The sequence below is a fragment of the Denticeps clupeoides genome, chromosome 19 (genome assembly GCF_900700375.1).
Source record: "Denticeps clupeoides chromosome 19, fDenClu1.1, whole genome shotgun sequence".
NCBI classification, from domain to species: domain Eukaryota; kingdom Metazoa; phylum Chordata; class Actinopteri; order Clupeiformes; family Denticipitidae; genus Denticeps; species Denticeps clupeoides.
In genome coordinates, this window is record NC_041725.1 from 18,290,052 (window position 1) to 18,311,084 (window position 21,033).

The 21,033-nt window shown below is 46.4% G+C and overlaps 2 protein-coding genes across 2 annotated transcripts; both read right to left on the reverse strand.

The window, feature by feature from the left end:
- Positions 1 to 848: 848 nt before the first annotated feature.
- Positions 849 to 6,571, reverse strand: LOC114769695 (apoptosis regulator BAX-like). Its single transcript, XM_028962940.1, has 7 exons — positions 6,435 to 6,571; positions 5,686 to 5,916; positions 5,564 to 5,594; positions 2,407 to 2,562; positions 2,181 to 2,316; positions 1,510 to 1,614; positions 849 to 1,421 (listed from the first exon to the last, which is right to left on the reverse strand). Exons 2-7 carry the CDS (start codon positions 5,777 to 5,779, stop codon positions 1,287 to 1,289), a joined length of 657 nt encoding a protein of 218 aa, XP_028818773.1. The 5' UTR covers positions 5,780 to 5,916; positions 6,435 to 6,571; the 3' UTR covers positions 849 to 1,286.
- A 156-nt stretch (positions 6,572 to 6,727) lies between these two features.
- LOC114769696 (apoptosis regulator BAX-like) lies at positions 6,728 to 9,176 on the reverse strand. The gene is made up of 6 exons (XM_028962941.1): positions 9,060 to 9,176; positions 8,916 to 8,946; positions 8,461 to 8,622; positions 8,241 to 8,373; positions 7,057 to 7,161; positions 6,728 to 6,970 (listed from the first exon to the last, which is right to left on the reverse strand). Exons 1-6 carry the CDS (start codon positions 9,067 to 9,069, stop codon positions 6,818 to 6,820), a joined length of 594 nt encoding a protein of 197 aa, XP_028818774.1. The 5' UTR covers positions 9,070 to 9,176; the 3' UTR covers positions 6,728 to 6,817.
- Positions 9,177 to 21,033: the final 11,857 nt, after the last annotated feature.

Below are 21,033 nucleotides of genomic sequence, written 5' to 3' on the forward strand. Positions count from 1 at the left end.
TAGAGTTCGCCGTTTTCCGGAGCTCCGCTTTCACCGCTCCCCGCGCCGCAAAGATAAACCTGTCACACGTGGAGACAGGGAGATGTCCTCGGTAAAAAGGCAGGACACGATCTGAGGGGTTCATCAGCACCGCTGAAACGTAGTCATGATATCGTGTTACCTGTGGTGCCATAATTACAGAATCATGTCGTTATGTAATTTCATATTATATACATGAAAACGGCAGAATTACCGTCGAAGCAATTAAAGCACGAGACTAATAAGGGTTCATTTAATAATACGACTGAAACAGTCGGTTTCAGGTCACGGCAGGAATAAGAGACACAGCAGAGGCAGGTCCCTGAGATGGTTTACTGAAGACAGGTGGTAAAAACAGGGAAAAAAGATGCAGACGAGTTGAAATGAACAGAGACGCATCTTAAAATAAATTAAAGATGGAAACGCTACTTGTCAAAGGGAATTTATCAGTCCAGTTGGCTTCTTTCTGTGAATTTTTTGTGAACGAAGTAGCCCTAAACCAATCAGAGAGCAGCCTCGAAGAACATGTATTCGGTCACAACAAAGTGCAAGTTGCAACCGTTCACTTTTAATGCATGCTGACCGGACTACTTTACCAGGCGCATTGTGATTTTTTTACATTTCATATTTCGGTTCGAAGGGAGTAAGAGTCACAATCCGGATCCGTCTGATAATCATCTTCTAGAACTCTAATATTCCACCTCAATACTATATCAAAATACAAAACTGGACTACAATAACCTCTATATGTCATAATTTCCTGTATCTCTCTCAGGGTAACTCCAATGCTGACATGGGTGCATTGTGCCAACGTACCTTGCAAAGAGTGCTGCATTTTAAAATCCTTTATTAATTGGAAATATGACAGTAAACCAAGATAAAGACAAAGAGCATTGAGTGGTCATTTTTTTACATTTCAGGTTTAGAGCTCAGCTCCACTTTAATAATTACAAACTAATACCACGGACGACAGGATGACCTTCTGGCTGCATTTCAATGGTGCGGGCGTGGTCTTAGCAGAGAGTAAAGTGCTGCTGGGGAGTTTCCTCCCCTTCCCAGTGCTTCAGAAAAAGTATAATATAATCTTTTGTCAGGCTTTTTTGATATACATGAAAATGATATAAATGTATTATTATTATTATTATTGCAACGATATTTGTCTACATATTGCAGTGTTTTAACAAGTTGCCATGAACTTCATGAACTTCTTCGATACATTTTAGTGGTGCATTTTAAAATGTGGACTGAAGGGGTGGTACACGATGTTTTTAACAGCTGCTCCTCGCCACTCCCCACAGCAGCAGACAGCCGGCAAGCAGAAGGCCACCAATGACGGCAGCTCTGGGGAGGCCGATGCCCTCCAGGCCTTTCTGCCACCGCTCGAATTCCGAGAGGCTGCTGGTCTGTGGGACGGAAGCGAAGGAGAAATGAAACGTGTTGCACAGGCCTGGTTTTACTTGCTGTTGACGCGGAATTTGATTCGTTCGTTACCCAGCCACCCATCTTGACAATCCAGGCCAGTAGGATGTTCTTGAAGTAGGCAAGAGTGCTGGTGAAGATGTCCAGCCCCGCCTCGGGTTCGAAGGCGATCCACAGCTGTTAAATATAACTCATTTACAAAACAGTGACTCCAAAAACTTTTTAATCCTAATTAAACGTGCACATACAGAATATGATGCATATTCATGCACAAGCACAAACACTTTGGAAAGGAGTCTGAATTTTTTGGTGTGTAACACGTATCCAGTGTTTCCTTCTTTGAAGCTAAATACCGTGAGAGCTAGGGTTAATCTGTGAATTTCAATGGTCTGAAACATGCTTGAATAATATTCCAACAATCCTTTTCCATCATTTATGAGCGATGCATTCACAACACAATGCCCCTCCTACCTCTTTATTTCAGTTGGCCCTGTTGAAAAGTACTAATTGGAAACAACTTACTCCTTCGCTTCTATTTGATAGGTTGAATAAATTATTTGACGAAGGTCTTTTTCGGAAGGTTATCTGCAGTGTGGCAGTTGTGTCTCTATATCTAAAAGGATTTTCCTGACTTTGCATTGCATCTTTGAATGTGAAATGCAAAGCCGGTGTGCTCCAAATGTAAAATTATATGCATATTTTTGGTGCGTTTCTATTTTTTATGTGCAAAATCGAGTAAATACCTTAACAGACAGTCTTCTCGCTGTGTAGAGAAGTACAATGATTCTCCCCCAGTTGACGACTCCATCAGAAAACACCATTTCGGCTGCTTTTGCGAGAATGTCGGGATTTCGTTGTTGAGCGATTTTATCGATCATGCTGTGTAGAAGTGAAAGGGACAGATACTGTCACATTATTACATTTATTCACGTTAATCAGTGAGAAGAGTGGGCAGCATTGAAGGCTCACGCGTTCAGCTCTGTATTGTTTCGAAGTGTGTCCGAAATGCTCTCCATGTTCTCTGTGAGTTCGAACACCAGTTTCTCGTACTGTACATTCAAGGGGAACTGAGCCAGGAGAGGCACCTCCCCGCCGATCACTCGCTTCAGTTCATTCTTTACAAACCTGGAGCAAAGGAAAAGTATTTCAAGATTTCATAATGTCCATTAAGTCCGTTGCCCCATCCAATGGCCACTTGCCCCCTGGGAAGTCCCTTGCTGAGGACATCTGCAGGCTGTTCTGCTGAACTGAACTTTATCAGGCCATGCAGATCTGAGGATGGGGATCAGGGTCTAAGAAATGACCAGAAGACATTATTCTTCATTAGTAGTGGGCTGTTATCGGCGTTAACGTGCTGCGTTAACGTGAGACTCTTATCGGGCGATAAAAAAAATATTGCCGTTAATCTATTTTTTATCGGGCGATAAAAAAAATATCGCCGTTAATCTATTCACAAAGTTGGGTTGGGAGCTGGGTCTATACTACGCAAGCTATTGTGCCGGAGTTAAATGGTTACACTAGATTTTTAAGTATATTTCTTCTTTTTTGTGTCTTTTATTTTCTTATTTCCTAAAGACTTTTATTTTGTTTTTGAGACCCGGTTCATGTCTCTTGGACACATGGCGTGAGTTGTGAGAGGTGTGTGGGGTTTGTGTGCAAAAAGTTATTTCTTTCATTTTAATTTATGTACATATTAGGAATATTTTGCATGTGTGTTATTTTGTGAATATTTTTTTATGTTCTTTTAATACTGTATATTGTAGAGAGAGGTGCAGAAAGATGTGATGTGTGACGCGATGTTCTGACGCGACCTTGCTTTTTGTACAGGAATGCAGTATTGTAAATTATGAATGCTTTATGTTAATGTTCAGTTCTCTTGGACACATGGCGTGAGTTGTGAGAGAGAGAGGTGCAGAAAGACACGATGTGTGACGCGACCTTGCTTTTTGTACAGAATACACTTTGCACAGAAAATCTCTTGGGTGTCAGCTCATCATTTGTGGTTCAAGAAACTAAATCAAAAAGTTACACAACGCAGAATAAGAACCGCTACACTATGATTCACCTTGATATTTTAGCGCGGATGTATACCTAGCCGAATTGCACTGTAGGGGGCGAGAACGAGTCTTCGAACTGTGAAATTACCACATCAAACGTGACGTGGTAACATGGATGCAGCTATTTAACTGAATAAACAGTTGGTAAACACAAGTACATCTTATTGAACATAATTAATTTTCATCACCATTAATCATAGTAGAACAGCTTTCTCACAGTTTGTGATGCATTTTGGAAACAGGAGATGAGCCCCTGGTCTAATGCACCACCTGGCTTGAGAAACTGTTCTCAAAGACTTACTTTTAGTCATTATTTGGGTAGCACACATATTCTGAATGCCTTCGGCAGAATTCAAATGAGCCATTTTAATCTAGATTAATGTAGATGAATCTAGATTAATGTAGATGAATCTAGATTAATGTAGATTAATCTATATTAACGTAGATTAATCTAGATTAATGTAGACGAATCTATATTAACGTAGATTAATCTATATTAATGTAGATTAATCTAGAATGTAGATTAATCTAGAATGTAGATTAATCTAGATTAATTCCAAGATTACAGTGAGATTAATCTAGATTAAGAAAATTAATCTATGCCCACCTCTATTCTTCATACAATATGGGATCATGTAACATTTAGCATTATTAAATGCATTCAAATGGTAAACCTTTCTTTCAAGAAACAAGTATGTAGGTTTAGTTCATATCAATGCCAGGCCCTTACAAGTAATCTACTGATAGTCCTCAGCTAGAACTCTATTATATTACATCGTAATACATAACTGGACTACAATAACCTCCTATATGCTGTAATTTCCTTAAAGTGATTGTCACATGTGATACACAGGAGCACAGCACACGATGCACACAGTGAAATTTGTCCTCTGCATTTAACCCATCACCCTGAGTGAGCAGTGGGCAGCCATGACAGGCGCCCGGGGAGCAGTGTGTGGGGACGGTGCTTTGCTCAGTGGCACCTCAGTGGCACCTTGGCGGATCGGGATTCGAACCAGCAACCTTCTGATAACGGGGCCGCTTCCTTAACCGCTAGGCCACCACTGCCCCTGGATGTATCTCGCTCAACTGACCCAGGGCGAATACAATGCTGACCAAAGGAGGATGGGTTCCTCTTTGGTTCCTCTCAAGGTATCTTTTTTTTCAGGGACTTTTTCCTTGAACACTGTTGGGCCACGAACACTTTTGTAATGTGAGGCACTTTGCACCAGTGTACGTTGTACAAAAAAAGTTCTTTATAAATAAAAATTGATCAACTGATATAACTTATGATAGCACTACTGATACGCATTTCTACAAAAATGAGCAGAAAGCCATAACATGCCCAGAAATCAATGAAAATGGTCATATCAAATGACATATCAGCTATGTGCTTTCTTCCCTGTGTCAATAAAATGACAGAAAAATGTTGCTAAGTCACCAAAAACTTCCTCTACTGTATAACTTCCATTTTCTTTTGTTGTATGTTCCATTGTAGCATGTTGAGTCTCTATCTACGTTCTTGGGATTCCTTGGCTTTTTGCAAACCCAAGGAATTCTTATCAAGATTAAAGGTGAAGTTCTTTGCATTCATGTAATTCATATGCACGTACGGGATACTTAACAAAGCCACGCCCCCATCGTCATTTGCATTGGTCGAGAGAAAAAGAGAAGTTCAAGATTCAAAATGCAATTGTCCAAACCTATATGGATTTTATATCAGAGTGCTTTATTTTCCTGCGTGGTTGCTCTGATTTCTCACCAGTATCGAAGGGTTACTTCCTCATATTTTACTCATGTGAGGGGGACAAATGGCTTACTGTCTGTGTTTGTCATTTTTGAATGGTTTATAACCATTTTGGACTCCACATGAAGCAATTCGCAAATGTGGATAAAAATTTGGAAATGTAACTGTGATAAGCCCTGAATTCTGAATTAAAACCCTGCCCTGTCGGCCCTGTTGAAATCCAATTTTACAAGCGGCAGATTTACCCCGTCCATTTGCTAATTTAGAATAGGACTAAGTCCTGGCAAAATGATTGAAGAAGACCATTGTGAAATAAACTCACCTAAAAATTAGGGCCTCGCCAATTTGCTCATCTATGAAACACAAAATCAACAGGCAATAACTGGCATCCGCACACTTGTAAATAAAGCATAAAATTGAAAGGCAGAGCTCCGACAGACTCACCGGCAGCTGCTTCGCATGCCATGTTCCCGATAGTGAAACTGCCCGTTCTGTTCTGCAGCCTGATATGCGGGGCGGGGCTCGGGCTGAACTTCATTCTGCTGCCATGAGAATGAACATGACTAAGCGAGTGGCCCTTCAGACTGATACTCTTCTCTTGAGATCCATTTTAATGTATGATTTATGACAATTCACTGAGGTTTTTTTCTTGCTTTCGTCATGATTGTACAGTCACTGTAGAAAATGCAAAAACAGTCACACAGTCAAAACAGGAAGAAGAGAAGAAACTCGTGTAGCTTCTGCGTTTCTAGTGTATTTCCATGTGTGAATCATCATAGTTCCTGCATTTTACAACACGGACACAACGCATCTGCCCTAACAGGTGAACAAGAAGAGAACCAAGCCTCTGCGGAAATGAACCAATGGAAACGAGGCCCGTATCTTTGGAAAGTTTGCAAATGTTGGTGACGATTTGAATGTTTAAATGGCATGGCTTCCTTGCCACATGGGTGTGCCTCAGATGTGGTTGGTCCTTTAAACCTTCAGAATATTCTTTTAATCTTAGAGAATGGAGCCATTGTCTTGTTGCAAAGGTGTGGATTTCAGGTGTGGCTTTTGCAGCAACTTGTTGACAGTGTTTTTTGCCACCTTCTTGCAGCATGGCTCATGAATTCTGGGTAGAGTTTGGGAATCAACACTGAAGGAGCAGTAGACCCAGAACACAGAAGATCAACACATCAGGGTGGGCCTACCTCTCTAGAACCAAGCCAGTGGCACGCAGTTGCCTCAGACACCACAGGTGGGACCACACAACCTCCCCGATGCTCTGTAATATGGGTGGAACCCAATGAAGGGTAGGAGGTGGTTCCACAGGTTCTGGTGACCAGAAGAGGCTGCATGATAAATGTACCACCATCGCTTTAAATGGTTTTCCACTCAACATATACAGTTACGTGGGAGGTCAGTCTAGAACTTCAGGTATTCTCCATATTTTCCACTTACATGTATCACAATAATTATTATAGTAAAAAAAATAGCACACATATAATGTTATTAATATTTATTATTGTAAAAACTTAGTAGAAAAAAGAAAAATAAACTACATGAAATAATGTACTCTTAAAATGCACAGACATCAAGTATTTTTGCAGATTCTCCAGACAGCCCCTAGTAGAAACCCACAAGCGAAGACGGTGATGAGGACCACAGGGGTGGTGAGGAACTGTGAGGCGCTGAGTGAGGGCAGGCCAGTCATCCGCAGGCAGGTGAATTCAGAAATGCTGTTGATCTGTGGTGCACAGGACCACTGGTTCACTTTACATTCTGAATGCATTGTGGGTGTGTGTGTGAGTGTGTGTGTGTTTGTTTTCTAACCCATCCTCCAGCTTGTATGATCCAGTTCAGCAGATTCTCCTTGAAGTAAGTCTGAGTCCATCTAAGAACTGTTTGCACTGACTCAGGAAAGTGAGCCTTCACGAACTGCAGAAGAACAATAAAATGTTTTTTGAGCTGTTAACAGAATAGATTCGCACTAAATTGTTTGATTGTGTTTTTCTTTGGTGACATTGGGTATGTAGTTGGGCTTGGAATGATCAGAAAATACCTGATTTTTTAAACAGAAATAAATACAAAGAGTATTTGTAACGTAAGGAACAAATGGAGCTGTGAATATGCAAACAAAAAAAGACAAAATAATATTTAAAGATGCATCATGAGATATTGTAGCATCCAGGATTCTTCTAAACCAATCTAAATGTGGTAAAATATATGAAAGCCCCATATATTCTGTCCTTTTCAAAAACATGTAAAAATGCCACCTTAATGATAGCGATAAATTTGATATAGAGCACCAGACCAAAGTTTGGACACCCGTACTCTGTGGTGGTTCTGGAGCCATTTTGAAGAATCCAATACAAGAAACATATTTGGTATTTGTTGTATGAGGAGAAGTATTGTTGTATGAGTGAAGTATATTAGATGAATCTGTTTTTTCCTCTTTTTACCTTCATGGCTGCTTTGATCACTATCGTCGTCATCAAAAGCCATTTGGTGACATGCTCATTAACATGAGTGAATGACAAGAAAGTGTGTAGAAAGTTTAAGGTGGTGGAGAGAAGACACAAGTGTGAAATGCCGCCATCGCTGCCAAAAGCTCCCTGATTTGGAGACTCCCTGATTTGCAACACTGAGCAGGTTGGGGTTTTATAATGAGGGCAGTGGTGGCCTAGCGGTTAAGGAAGCGGCCCCATAATCAGAAGGTTGCTGGTTCGAATCCCGATCCGTCAAGGGGCTACTGAGGTGCCACTGAGCAAAGCACCATCTCCCCACACACTGCTCCCCGGGCGCCTGTCATGGCTGCCCACTGCTCACTCAGGGTGATGGGATAAATGCAGAGGACACATTTCACTGTGTGCACCGTGTGCTGTGCTGCTGCGTATCACATGCTGAGACAATCACTTCACTTTCACTATTCACTATTTTTCACTATTATGAATGAGTAGGTGTGTCCAAACTTTTGACTGGTAGTGTACTACTGGTACAATAACGCACTCATTTACCTTTACTGCCAACTTTGCCACAGTGTAGAAAAGTACAACAATTCTTCCCCAGTTGACGTTCCCATCAGCAAACACTTTTGTTGCCAGCTTGGACAAGAAACGCTCATCTGGTTGAGGAATGCCATCGATCAAGCTGTACGTGAAAGGTAAAACATGGATTATAAGGCTGCAGATGGTTGCTTCATGGTCTACTGTACTGTGCTGTACTGGGAAGACCCACTCATTCAATATCCTCTGTGATGCCAGGTGGTCTCCGATAATTCGAATAGTATCAGCTAACTGGACGGACAACTTCTCTGCATCCTGATTGGCTAAGGACGTGGCTTCAGGAAGGAAGGAGTCCGCATTGCCCACACTCTGCTCCACCTCGTTCCGAAGAACACTGTTCAGAAATAGAGTGAAAGTCCATGATCTTGCATGGAAGAGTGTAACGTATTGCTTTGGAATCCAATAAACTTGAAACCTAAAGTGAATTGCCTCTGACGTTGTGTTTAATCCTCACAGGAAAATTCAACCCTCTTTTCATACTTTCACTTTCAGTTCTGTTCATCAGTTTCCTGGTTTCTGGTATTTGATTTGGAAGAGAATGTTCCACAAAGAACCAACATAGCGCCAGATTACAAATGTTGTCCTAGAGAAGCTCTCAGGGTTTTCATGGCTGTAGCAGCAACTCACCGGTGGATAACAGCCGCTCCTATCTGCTTATCTGCGGAACATGAACGTCGACATAAGTTGAAACATCTGTGCCGCTCACACGTCAACTGCACCAACCAGAAGTGTCCCACAAAGAACCAAAACTCCAATAAAGAGCTTCCTTACCAGAAGTCATCTTCACACCCCACTTTAGCTTATCGGGTACATATGCCTCTAGCTAATGCCGTCCTGCCAAGTGTTTCTTGACAGAGACTGTGCATGACTTCCTTGAAATCACATGACTTGTGACATCACAGTCAGACATGTGTTTCACTTTTAAAAGCAACGAGTGCAGAGTCAGCCTTGTGTGTGTCCACTGCCCTGTGAGGTATAACTTGTGTGGTATAAAACTGCATGTTTTTGCATCTGAAGGGCGGTGCTTCACTTTTCAGGAATTTCAGGGATCAGGAATCTGATCATGAAGGCTAATTTTGCAAAAAAATGTTGGGGATATGCAGACAGTGTGCTGCAATTTACAGCATTTACCAGTCCCCCCCAGGAGACACTCAGGGTGGAGTATCTTGCTCAGGTAGTAAGTGGGATGTGAACCCAGGTCTTCTGGTTCATAGGCGAGTGTGTTACCCGCTAGGCTACTACCACCCAACAATTAGCTGGAATTTGGAACATCTGCCTTGTTTTTTTACATTTTCATTTATATAACACACAAACAAAGATAATTAACGTGTAAACGATATTAATTAAGTCAGTCAAACCCCTCTTAATCCTGGCCACCCAATTAGCCACCCCAAGCCAGGCATCACAGCCGTTGCAAATGTTTCCCCCTGTGTGGATTCATACAAAAAACCTCATCAGCAAAACACAAATAATAATACAAAAATACGTAATGAAGACGTTTTTAAAAAGAGAGAGAAGACATTATAATAACAATAAATATAAACTCGTTCAGAAACATGACAAATAAAAAAAGTGTTGCTTTTCCTTTTAGTATATAAGCCAGTTTTATTGAAGGTACTTTTATTGCCAAAACAAATCTATCATCCTGTTGGCCAACATTTCTTGTTCTGAGTTAAGAATAAAATGTTCATGGTATATGCCGAGTATAGATCATTTTTTCCAGTCCTGCTGTAATTTACTGCTTCATACACATTTCACTCTAGCCATCAGCCAAATAGGATTTAACACCCTGAAAGCAGATCTGTCGGGCTAAACTAAATTTCTCTGCTATATGAGTATCGGTTCTAATATCACCGTTTGAAGATATGACGTCCAGGGGCCGTCGATGTCCACAGCTGGGAGCCATGGGCCTGATGAGGAGCCGCGATTGATCACAGCCGAGATGTACCAGGGTGCCGTGTAGAAACAGAAGCAGCCACTGGAAGATGCGGCTGCATTCACGTGGACTTTATGTTTGCATGGTTCCTCTCATAACGACACGTGCGTAACAGAATACAGCCGGTCAGTACAAAAGCCGAAGAAGAGGCCGAAGAAGCCAGAAGCAGAGGAAGAGAGAAACACAGAAGAAGGGCGCCCTGGATCGCGATGACCAGCGTTACCCTATGGCAAGTTGAGCCGCAACCCCCGCGATCTGCACAAGAGGGTCGCACCATAGCAAACCAAGCCATGCCGAGTGGGCGTGGCCAGCAGTGGGTAGACCCGTGGGCGAGCGGGCGGGAGGAGGAGCAGGAAGACGTCACCAGTGAAGAGAAGTGGTAGGATGGCGTGGATTCCCCCATCCTGATGAGTGAGGAACTCTACACCATCCTAAAGCATGCGAATCTGATGACAATGATGAGTGGTGGGGGAATGGCGTATACCCTGGCCTCGGCGTCACCCCTCACCATCCCCTCCACCCCACTTCCTGGTGTCTGAGGGGGAGGAAGCGAGGAAGAGGAAGACTGCTACATGGGGGTGAGCTGGCTGAAGTGGGCGACAGTGCGTCGCCAGTCAGCGCCCATGGGGAACTCGCCTCTCCACGTGCCTGTTCCCGGACGTTCCCCAGCAGGCTTCTCCTAAAGGGGGGTTGGCAGGACAGCGATGGGGCTGGACCCACAGGTAGCCGGTACAGGGGGTGGCTCAGGGATCCCCCTCCGGAGGGGCTGTACGCCAGAGAGTCTCCAGAATGGCAGGTGGGGCCAGTTGGGACGGACAGGAAGGGGGCCTGCTCATCCCATCGGACGCAGGAGGGGCTGAACCAGGTGGAGATTGGTGATTCCCCGAGAACTAGGGACGTGCAGTGACAGGGACATGCAGCCCCCTGCATGACACAGGAAGTAGTGCCGGAACATCCCGCAGAGACGTGCAGGGACAGGGCAGCAGAGGGGCAGGAAGAAGGAAGAGGGTCCTCTTGGACGAGTGGTTGCCGGCGGCCTTCATTTCTCATGAAATGCGAGTCTGACGTGAACGGATGGCTGGGGCTGATTACGCTCCAGTGACAAGATACGGTCTGCGTTTGTCACCAACCCACGTCCTGATAATGGCTAACAACACAACACAATTAATGAAAATGATGCGGCAGCAAGCGCAATTATGAGCGCATGCAAAATTGCAAATAAAATGCCGATTAAATTCAAATTTGCTTTAATGATGATGATCATCAAGCATTATTCAGCCTTCGCCCTGAGCACGCATTCTCCGGAAAATAATCGTGATTGACGGCTCCGCTCGTAATGGCAGGGGAACAACTTTTTGGATGGAACTTTTTTTTTTTTTTTTGGTCCTCTTTTGTCGAGCTCTGGGAACAGGTGATTTACCTCATTTCAAAACGCAAAATTGCCACCATTTTCGTGTTTTATTTTCTCCATATCTGTCGTATTCACGGCTCTATTAAAAGCGGTGCGACTGCTTTGGAACCCACGGCGCACGGCGCCCCCTTTCTCAGAAGTCCGTTTGGATGGGGATCGAGCGGCGATCGATCGGGTGGCCTGCGAGGCAGCAGCGCAGGACCTGCTAATTGGAGGGAAATGAAAGCACCGTGGCCGGGACGCTGGGACGGGCCTTTCCAGAGGGAAAAGGTCACAGGCGGCCTGGCAGAGTGCCGACCCGGTGTCCGAGCCGGGCAAAGAGCCTCGAGTGCTTAAAGGCCATTGGATATGGGGGTGTTTAGCGCGAGGGCTTTTCTAAAGACACCGCGTGAAGAGCCGGACCCCCCTCCCACGGCGGGGACAAAAGAGGAGTCGCTCTGCTCCGCAAAGTCACTGCACTTAAGCCCCCTAAATGCACCCCCGTTCCTGAAAAGGTCCCTGACGGCGCCATTGTAGCGGCGTCAACCTTTCAGGTCCCGCCCGGTCACCGAGGCACGGACCCCTCCCAGAGAGGCTGCCGGCGGAAGTCCCCATTTTCACAGCGCCGACCTGGCCAGGCGACGGGTGGGTGTGTGTGAAGAGTGTGTCATTAGCTGCATGTCGAGAAAAACACGCTTAAGTTTTCTGTTTGTCTAAACCCCCCCATGCCCCCTCCCTGGAATCTCTTCAGATCACAGGCTTCAGTCAAAATGTTCCGATTCAGAGGGGGGGGAAATCAAATATTCCCCTTGCTTCTCGCTTTTTTTTGATGTTCCAAATATTTTCTGCCTTCACTTCTGATTTGTGAAAAACAGGCAACCAGAGAGTAGAGAAGAACAAAAGGAGCAGAAAGTCCTAAATAAACATCAAACGTCCCCCGGCTCAGATGTGGAGGGACGTCACTGCATTTCAGAGAGACTCAAAGCCAGTTAAAAGGGACAAGCTGATTTGATTAGCAGCCGTTGACTCGAGACCTGGACTGGACCGAGGCGCCTCTGATCGCACGAGGAGGGGCGGGGCCGTAATTACCACGCGAAGGTTCCTCTCGCACCCGTTCATGCAGGTGCCATCTGGGCTGCACCACAATTAAGCTCCAAAAGTGGCAGTCAGCGGGCACACCAAGAATATTCATTCGGCCCTCGGCCATCGTCTGCGTCGGCATGTGAATAAAAGCTTCTGGTTTGGCTCACCTGGGATGAGAACATCCACACCTGATGAACACATGTGGAGTTCTGTACTTAACAAAAAGTGGAGACCTGACCTCCACAGTCACCGGACCTGAACCCAATCCAGATGGTTTGGGGTGAGCTGGACCAACAAGTGCTAAACACCTCTGGGAACTCCTTCAAGACTGTTGGAGAAGCATTTCAGGTGACGACCTCTTGAAGCTCATCGAGAGAATGCCAAGAGTGTGCAAAGCAGTAACCAGAGCAAAGAAACTAGAATATAAAACATGTTTTCACTTATTTCACCTTTTTTTGTTAAGTACAGAACTCCACATGTGTTCATTCATAGTTTTGATGCCTTCAGTGAGAATCTACCAACGTAAATGGTCATGAAGATAAAGAAAACGCATTGAATGAGAAGGTCTCCAAACTTTTGGCCTGTACTGTATATCTTCTGTAAAGCAATATTAACAAGAAAGTACTCGTTCCCTGGATGAGGACATAACCAAATGGGTGAATGCAAAACGTGTTGCTCCCTCGGTTGAAGGAATAGTCTTCTGAAGTTGGTGGGACTGAGAGATGAAAGCTCGAATCCTTACCCCACCCTCGGAGAGGAGCCACCATTATCTGCATGACCTGCCATCCGAGGGGACAGTAAGACATTTCAGACGACTGCATTTGCAGTAGGAAAAAAAAAAAGAAGTTGAGTGGATTTATTAATAATGCGGATGCCACGCGAACGCCACATGTGCACGGCAGCGTCTGACGCGCTTGATACAAATTGCTCTGATTGAGCTGGCGGAGCGGCGTTTGGTGGCGCCGCACTGAGGGGAAAAACATTTCGTCCTTCGTCCCCGGCTCCTCGTCCGCAGGCCCCGCGGTTGTCCCCCGCGTCCGGCCGCACGTCACTCAGGCCGCTAATTGCAGTCCTGGAGGAATGGCCGCGGCCGGGCCCGGGCCCGGGCCGCGCGGACTCGCGGCAACACCTAATCCGCTAATGAGAGCAGGGCAGCTATTTTCGCCGCCGCAGATGGCGGAGGAAGGGCCCGGCGCGGCTTCAGGTGACAGCGAAGGACAGGAAATCCGCCTGCGTTTTAATATCCTCCGCGGCCCCTTTTACGATCCTCTTAATATCGGTAATGAATTATTCTTTTGTTTTAAGGCATTTTGCCGAGGCGAATACGCAACGGCAGAATAACGACGGCGGAACAATGCGGCTAAATGTCTGAATGGCTGCAGGAACGGAAGGAGGGAGATAGAGCGGGAGGAAATGAATGGCAGGCCTGAGCGAGGCTAACTCAGCTTTCCAATTTGGGGAGCGGGAACAAGAGCGGCGGTGGCGGCGGCGGCGCCGGCAAACAGTCGAGCGAGAGGCAACACAAACAATCCTTAATGGAACAGATACAAGAGGCTTTTTAATTATCTAACTCAATCAGCGCAAGACCAGCGGATCAATGAATCCCCATTACGCTGCCGGGCTCCGTGTCGAGACCGCAGCTGTTTACATCGGCCCAGACGGCACAGCGGCGGCCTGCAGCTAAGTGACAGATTACTGTTTGTGGCTAATCTAATGCGGCCGCTGCTGGAGTCGCATCTTTAATTCCGCTCCTCGTGGGCCCGGCCCAGATGGACAGCGGCGGCCGAACGTGGAGGGAGGAAGGGGAGGGGCTTATTTCGGAGTAGGGTTAGGGCTCGTTTCTACGGTCGGTGTTTGTCCGGGGTTTAAGGCGAGCCAAGTTTATTCTTTAAGGTTTTGGAAGACTGCACATTTTGAGCAGATCTGAGGTCAGATTGAAGATGACGTGCAGCATGGTGGCTACAAACTGCCTCAACATTCCCGAGCATGTTCTGTTCCTGACAAGTTCGGCCTCATCAGGGCTCTCAGTTTTGTAACTCAAAATCTATAGAAACCGAATGAGAATTGCTGATGTCTTCCTCGTGTAAGTCGCTTTGGATAAAAGCATCTGCCAAGTAAAGAAAAGTAAAGTAAATTAAAGTAGTTCATTACAGGGCTAGCAAGCCACTCCCCGGACTGCTAGTCCTGAGCGCATTGTGAGTAAACCTCTTATTGGTAAAGCTGTCATTTTATTTATTTTTTTTTTGTTGTCACAGTTCGGGCGTGGTCGCCCATGGAGACGACCCGGAAGTAGAGATAGCTGGGGTCGACATACGACTTAAAAAGTCGTATTCGTCCCATGTCACCGCCTGTGCCCTTGCTCGTTGGACTGTCTTGCTGTGTTTTTGGGCCCCTTCGCCAGTTTCGACGCCTTTTTAATCGTTCACCCGTTTCCTGTTCCTGTTTGCCCTTAAATAATCTCGACCCAACGCCTGCCTCCGGACAGCCCACCTGCTTTCCCATTGGACTGACGAGATCCACACGGTAGCGACCCTTTCCCCTCTCCGATCACGCAGAATTTTTCCCAACCGCTGCCTCTCATACACGCGTTACAGTCCCGTTTTAACCATGCTTTACCGCCGACAACGCTGCCATGGCGACATGCCGTCTCCTCACGCCATGCCAAGCACCTGCGTTCCCCAAGTTCAGGTCGTCGTGCATTCTGCAAGATTTCTACTATGTCTGCACGTGCGCCACAACCGCGATGCCATAGATGGTTATTGAGGGAGTGACGTGATCTGTGCAACCGGATGAGACAACAAAATTAAACAAGAAGAAATAATGTCTCATCTCGTTTTCATCATTTGTAGTTTTAACTTTGTATACCATATTTAGTCTCATTATTACGTTATCATTTTTACATGATACATTAGCCACGACCTCTGAGATCCGGCATGTGTGTTGTGTTGAATTATACTATCAAGGAGGATTTTTTTATTACTTTTTGTACTTTTTGCTGCCTGAATAGAGAGTGTAGGAGAGTATAGATCAATGGAGGCTGGATCAGACCAAATCGTTGCCACATCCATCATTACTTCATCATGAGCATTGATTGGACAGTATCGCGGACCTCCTGTCCAAAGGAGACAAGGGGAAAAATCACCCCACAAACTTTTTGGGGGTAATGTGAATGCTCAACGATTACTGTGTAAATCTCCTGGGAACAAAAGAACCATTTTTTTGGGGGGGGGTTTTAGTTCAAATTATCCATAATTACCCCATTCCCCCTTTGCCTGCTGCTTATGATGGCCCCGCCCCACGTCCGTTTTCTATGGGATATGAGTTAATTGACATCTGTCTAGAGATTATAGAACAGCCACGACCCCATTACTTTGGGATCCAGGATCTGAATTTGCCCTCTACATAAAATTGGATCAAAATAAAATGCTTTAAACCAGCTATGAAAAAAAAAACAGCTAATGCTTGCTGCACGGCAGAGACGTTTTTTTAATTAGCCCCTCTCCTTCCCCAGCGTCCCCTCGCCGCCCGTGCGCTCTGGCTGAGCCGCGCGTTGCTTCATGGGGTTAAAAATATTGCAGAACTGGGTCATCGTCCGTGTCCTCGTGCAATTAGCAAAAAAGGCGTGAAATTGCGAACAACAGCTGTGGCGCGGCTTAGCAAGCGATGCGCCTGGCGCGGCGCGGAGGACGTGGCAATAAATAACCTCGTTTCACTCAGCCACATGTCGTCTCCGTCCTCCATGTTCATCTGCGGCCCGACCCACAAAGACCGGTGGCTTTTTGGACATTAAAACCCACTAATTGCGGGTTATTTGGGGTCCCTTTTGTAGTTGGTGTAGTTGGTCAGGCCCGCCGCTAATTGACAGACCGCAATACGGACGGCTGTCCAGGAGACGGGACCTTCGAATTCCCCAACAAAATGAATTTCGGAGCGCGGCGGGACTAATTGACCGCGCGCAACTGGAATTCTGCGGCACGGCGGAGCAGCTACCGTCCAATTTGCGGCGCCCGGGAACAATGGACGTTTCAGAGGGGTCGGCCAAAAGCTCATTAATTTAAAGTGAAGTGATTGTCACGTGTGATACACAGCAGCACAGCACATGGTGCACACAGGGAAATGTGTCCTCTGCATTTGACCCATCACCCTGAGTGAGCAGTGGGCGCCCATGACAGGCGCCCGGGGAGCAGTGTGTGGGGACGGTGCTTTGCTCAGTGGGACCTCGGCAGATCGGGATTCGAACCGGCAACCTTCTGATTACGGGGCCGCTTCCTTAACCGCTAGGGCCACCACTGCCCCACATTTATTAGACCACGTGCGCTTGATTCGGCCGCGCTGAAGGTCCCGGCGTCCTGGCCCGTCGTTTGCTTCGCCGCCAATTCCCTCTCCCAACTTTCCAGCTTCTCCGGCTCGACCCGTACAGAACGTTGGGTTCAAATGATGGAATTCGTACAGGAGAATGGCGGTTGGTTCGAATGCGGGCAAGTGGCAGGAACAGGACAGCGTGCCAGTGACAAATCGGAAAAAAACGAGAAAAATATCACTCTCCGCCTCAGCCGGTGTCATGTTTTTCGGCACAGCAGAAGCCATTTGTTTTCAGCCGGGCCCCGGCGTAATTATTTCGGGGGGCCGCGTCGATTGAATATCTGATTTGGCTAATGAACTCGGAGGATTGGTTTCGGCGCAGCGACGCACGCGCCATTTCCAGGAAGGGGATGCCGGGCGCGGTGGCGGCGTGTTTGTTTGTCCCTCGGCTGTCTCCGCCAGTAAGACGATCGGCCTCCGCGTGTACTAATGCTCGCGGCAGAGGGACGCATTGATCTGCGGTCCCTGCGTGTTTGCGACACCCGAGACGGCACTGAGTGATGCCCGCGGCCCGCCGCTCTCTCGGCCTCGTGCTCCGCGGGAGCAATTTATTGCGGGCAGGTCACAAGCGTGCTCGATCGGCGAAGAAAGTTTTATCGGCGCGCCCCGCCCCTTCCTCTCCACCTCTGTGAACCGCAGGCTGGGGGCCGGAAACCTCAGCGGTCGGCGTTGTCAGTGTCGCTCTCGATCTCTCGCCGAACGCGCCGGCTGCATTGATCGTGACAGCGGAGGCACGGCGGGAAGGGGACGTCCCCCTCTGATAACTAAAAGGCCAGATGGGTGAGGGACTGGGCCAACCGGCACGTCCACGCTCCTGTAAATGTGCGCCGCTGACAGGGTCACGCACATGGCTGCCGGCACGACGGTTTCACAAGTTCAAGGGTCAGATTGATCCTAATGTGAGACTAAATGTCCCCTTACAGACACAGTCTGGTGAAGAGTGAGATCTGGTCCCTCTTCACAGGATCTACATTTTACATTTATGGCATTTATCAGACGCCTTACAATCAGTAGTGACTGGGACAGCCCCCCCCCTGGAGACACTTAGGGTTAAGTGTCTTGCTTGGGGACACAATGGTATAAGTGGGATTTGAACCTGGGTCTTCTGGATCATAGGCGAGTGTGTTACCCACTAGGCTGCTACCAGCCTACGATGCCAATGGACTCTGTTCTCCTTCGTTGTCCCTGGCTGGTGGGACAACTTGTCCTTCTCCATTCGACTAGCCGAGACAACCACCACCTTTAAGAAGCTGCTGAAAACTCGCTTGTTTAAAAAGTATTTCAGACTAATCCAACACTAACACACACATGCACACACACTCACAAAATAAAAATGAGTGACAAGTTGGGCCTTATCGGGGCTCATAGTTTTTTAACTCAAAATCTATAGAAACCGAATGAGAATTGCTGGTGTTGTCCTCTTGGAAGTAAAGTAAAGTAAAGTAAAGTAAAGTAAAGTAAAGTAAAGTAAAGTAAAGTAAAGTGAAGTAAAGATTGTCCAATCTAGTTGAATGAGCTGGAAGGAAGACTTTCAGGTGGAACATCACGGCAAACGTTCTAATTTCAGATGAAATGCTCAACACACTGGTTGTCAACTTTGATGTCCGTCTCCTAGCAACAAAGGCTGCTATTCTATTTTGAAATGAGATTGTAAGTTCGAACGTGTGTCTGGCGATCCTGTATCATATCCTTTACTCATGACTACCGTCCCCATTCTGGTCATTTGAAAGGTTATTAAATCTCAGATTAGGTTTAATCGGTTTTATTTTGTATGTTTTTTTGGTACGGCTTTAATCTCTTTAAATAGTTTATAATGATAACGGGTAAAAATCTCCAGGCCGTGGTGAAACGTCAGTAAAGGGATCGTCTTGATTTATCCTTGCGAGGTTTTTATTAAAACGGAACCGAGCACATTGTCGTGGCCGTGTGTTTACCCCTCTCCCGCCGACTCCCGTCCGGCTCCTCCAGACGCCGCCACCGTTTAACGCCCAGGGTGCGAGGCCACACACAATCTAATGGAAACCGGAGGGAGCCGGAGATGAGAGATGAGAAAAAGACAGGAATTCCTGTGGCATTTGGCAAACTGATTCCCATCTCGTTTTTAATAGAATTTGAAGAAAAAGAAAAGTCGGGATCAGAGCGCTCTCGTTTGAGTCTGCCAGGGAGATGGGCTCTGGGTATTAAGGAAAAAAGATAGAGAACTAGTGAAGTATTTGCACTGGTGGTGGTGGTGGTGGTGGTGGTGGGGGGTTCTATCCCTAATTAAAGAACGCGGCATTAATCAGATCCGGGCCAGTGTGCTGCAGGGAAAGATGGCGTCTCACGCAGGATCTGAAGACTGTTCAATTCCCCGCGGCGGCCATTTACATTCTTATATTTCCAAACAACTGCCAGCCACGAGAGACCCAAACCAACCTGCTACAGGATATGTACTTCATGTTCACGGATTTCAGCAGAATATGAAAGTTTGTTGTAAATGGTCCGCTGCTTGAATGATGGAAAACAAGCCTTTCAACAAAGAACACAAATCAGTCAAATCCTAAGAAGAAAATTTGACTATATTCTAAATCCTGATGTAGCTGATAGTGTCACCCCACTATAAACCAGCACGGTCTACAAAAAATTATACTATATATTATATTGGTGCCACGCTCGAGATGGAACCCGTTATCGATCAGCATTGTCCCGAAAAAAATCATTATATTTTTTTCTGTTGTTCAAGTTCGGGACTTTTGGGCCTAGTTCATTCAGCAGAGAAGCAGTAGCCGACTCATCCAGTGAAAATTTACATTTATGGCATTTACCAGACGCCCTTATAGGAGAGTGTCTCACCCACGAGGCCACTGTTTGTACCTGGATATAAACCTACCAGTCATAAGTCTGGACGCCCCTACTCTGTGGCGCTTATACAATATTTAGTACTATTTAGAACAATACAATACAATATTTAGTACTATTGTCATCATCAAAAGACGCCTTGATGAGATGCTCATTAACATTCAGTTTTATTTTATAATGTAAAAATGCAAGTATAAAACATCAGCTTAGCAGCTAAATTCAAACTTCCTAAGAAAGTTGAAGAAGATCACGAGTTCAGATGTTCCACTTACACAAATCCACAGCCTTTCCGTGTCCCTCATTAGCCAGCTGACTTCACTCTGCAGTGGAAAATGTGGAAACTCTGAACAAATGAGCCTTAAACAAGAAGGCCGTGACCTTCAGTCCTGGTCAGTGTCGGCCTTTTCGCGCTGGGAGAACGTTTTTAATGGAACGGTTTCATATACACCTTTTTCTGGACACCGCGGGCGTTTCGTGGACGTTCATGATGTAACCAAATGTGTGTGTGTGTGTACGTGCGAAAGAGAGACAGGGAGGACGAACCTCCAGTTACCTGAGGAGAACCGAATCAGGAACCTACCTGATTGGTTTCGATTTCAAGCCCTCAGACGGTCGACTCTACACGTGCGAGAACGACAGCGAGAGGGAGCGTTTCGATCATTAAGTTTAATGAGCGGGAGCCTTGCAGGGACGTGCGCCACACCGCAATGAAACCGTAATTCCCACCTTTCAGGCAAAGGCGGGCAAAACCCCAGACTAGAACGTGGCTGCCAGAAACTCGCAGCCCCCACAGCCATTTCTACACACATGCATACATAAAAACATCTCCGTTCCATTTGTGTTCCCTTCCTGCAGGCAAGTAGTGGGCAGTTGTGCTTCCATTTATTTCCACGTCGAGAGGTCCATAAAACACGCGTGGGACCAGGCAACGTTCTGGCTCCGGAAAGATTAGGGCCTTGGGCAGGGACTTTACTCTCAGCGGCTCATTAGCCCGCCGCCACCGCGTTTGGGGAGGGGGGCGAGGCCCGCCGCTTCGCGGACGACAAGCGGAGGCCGCAACGGGGACGGCCGGGAACTCGGTGTCCCCTGCGAGGCCCTGCCGGTCGAGCGGCGGCGCGTCTGTCATCGAGAGCGCG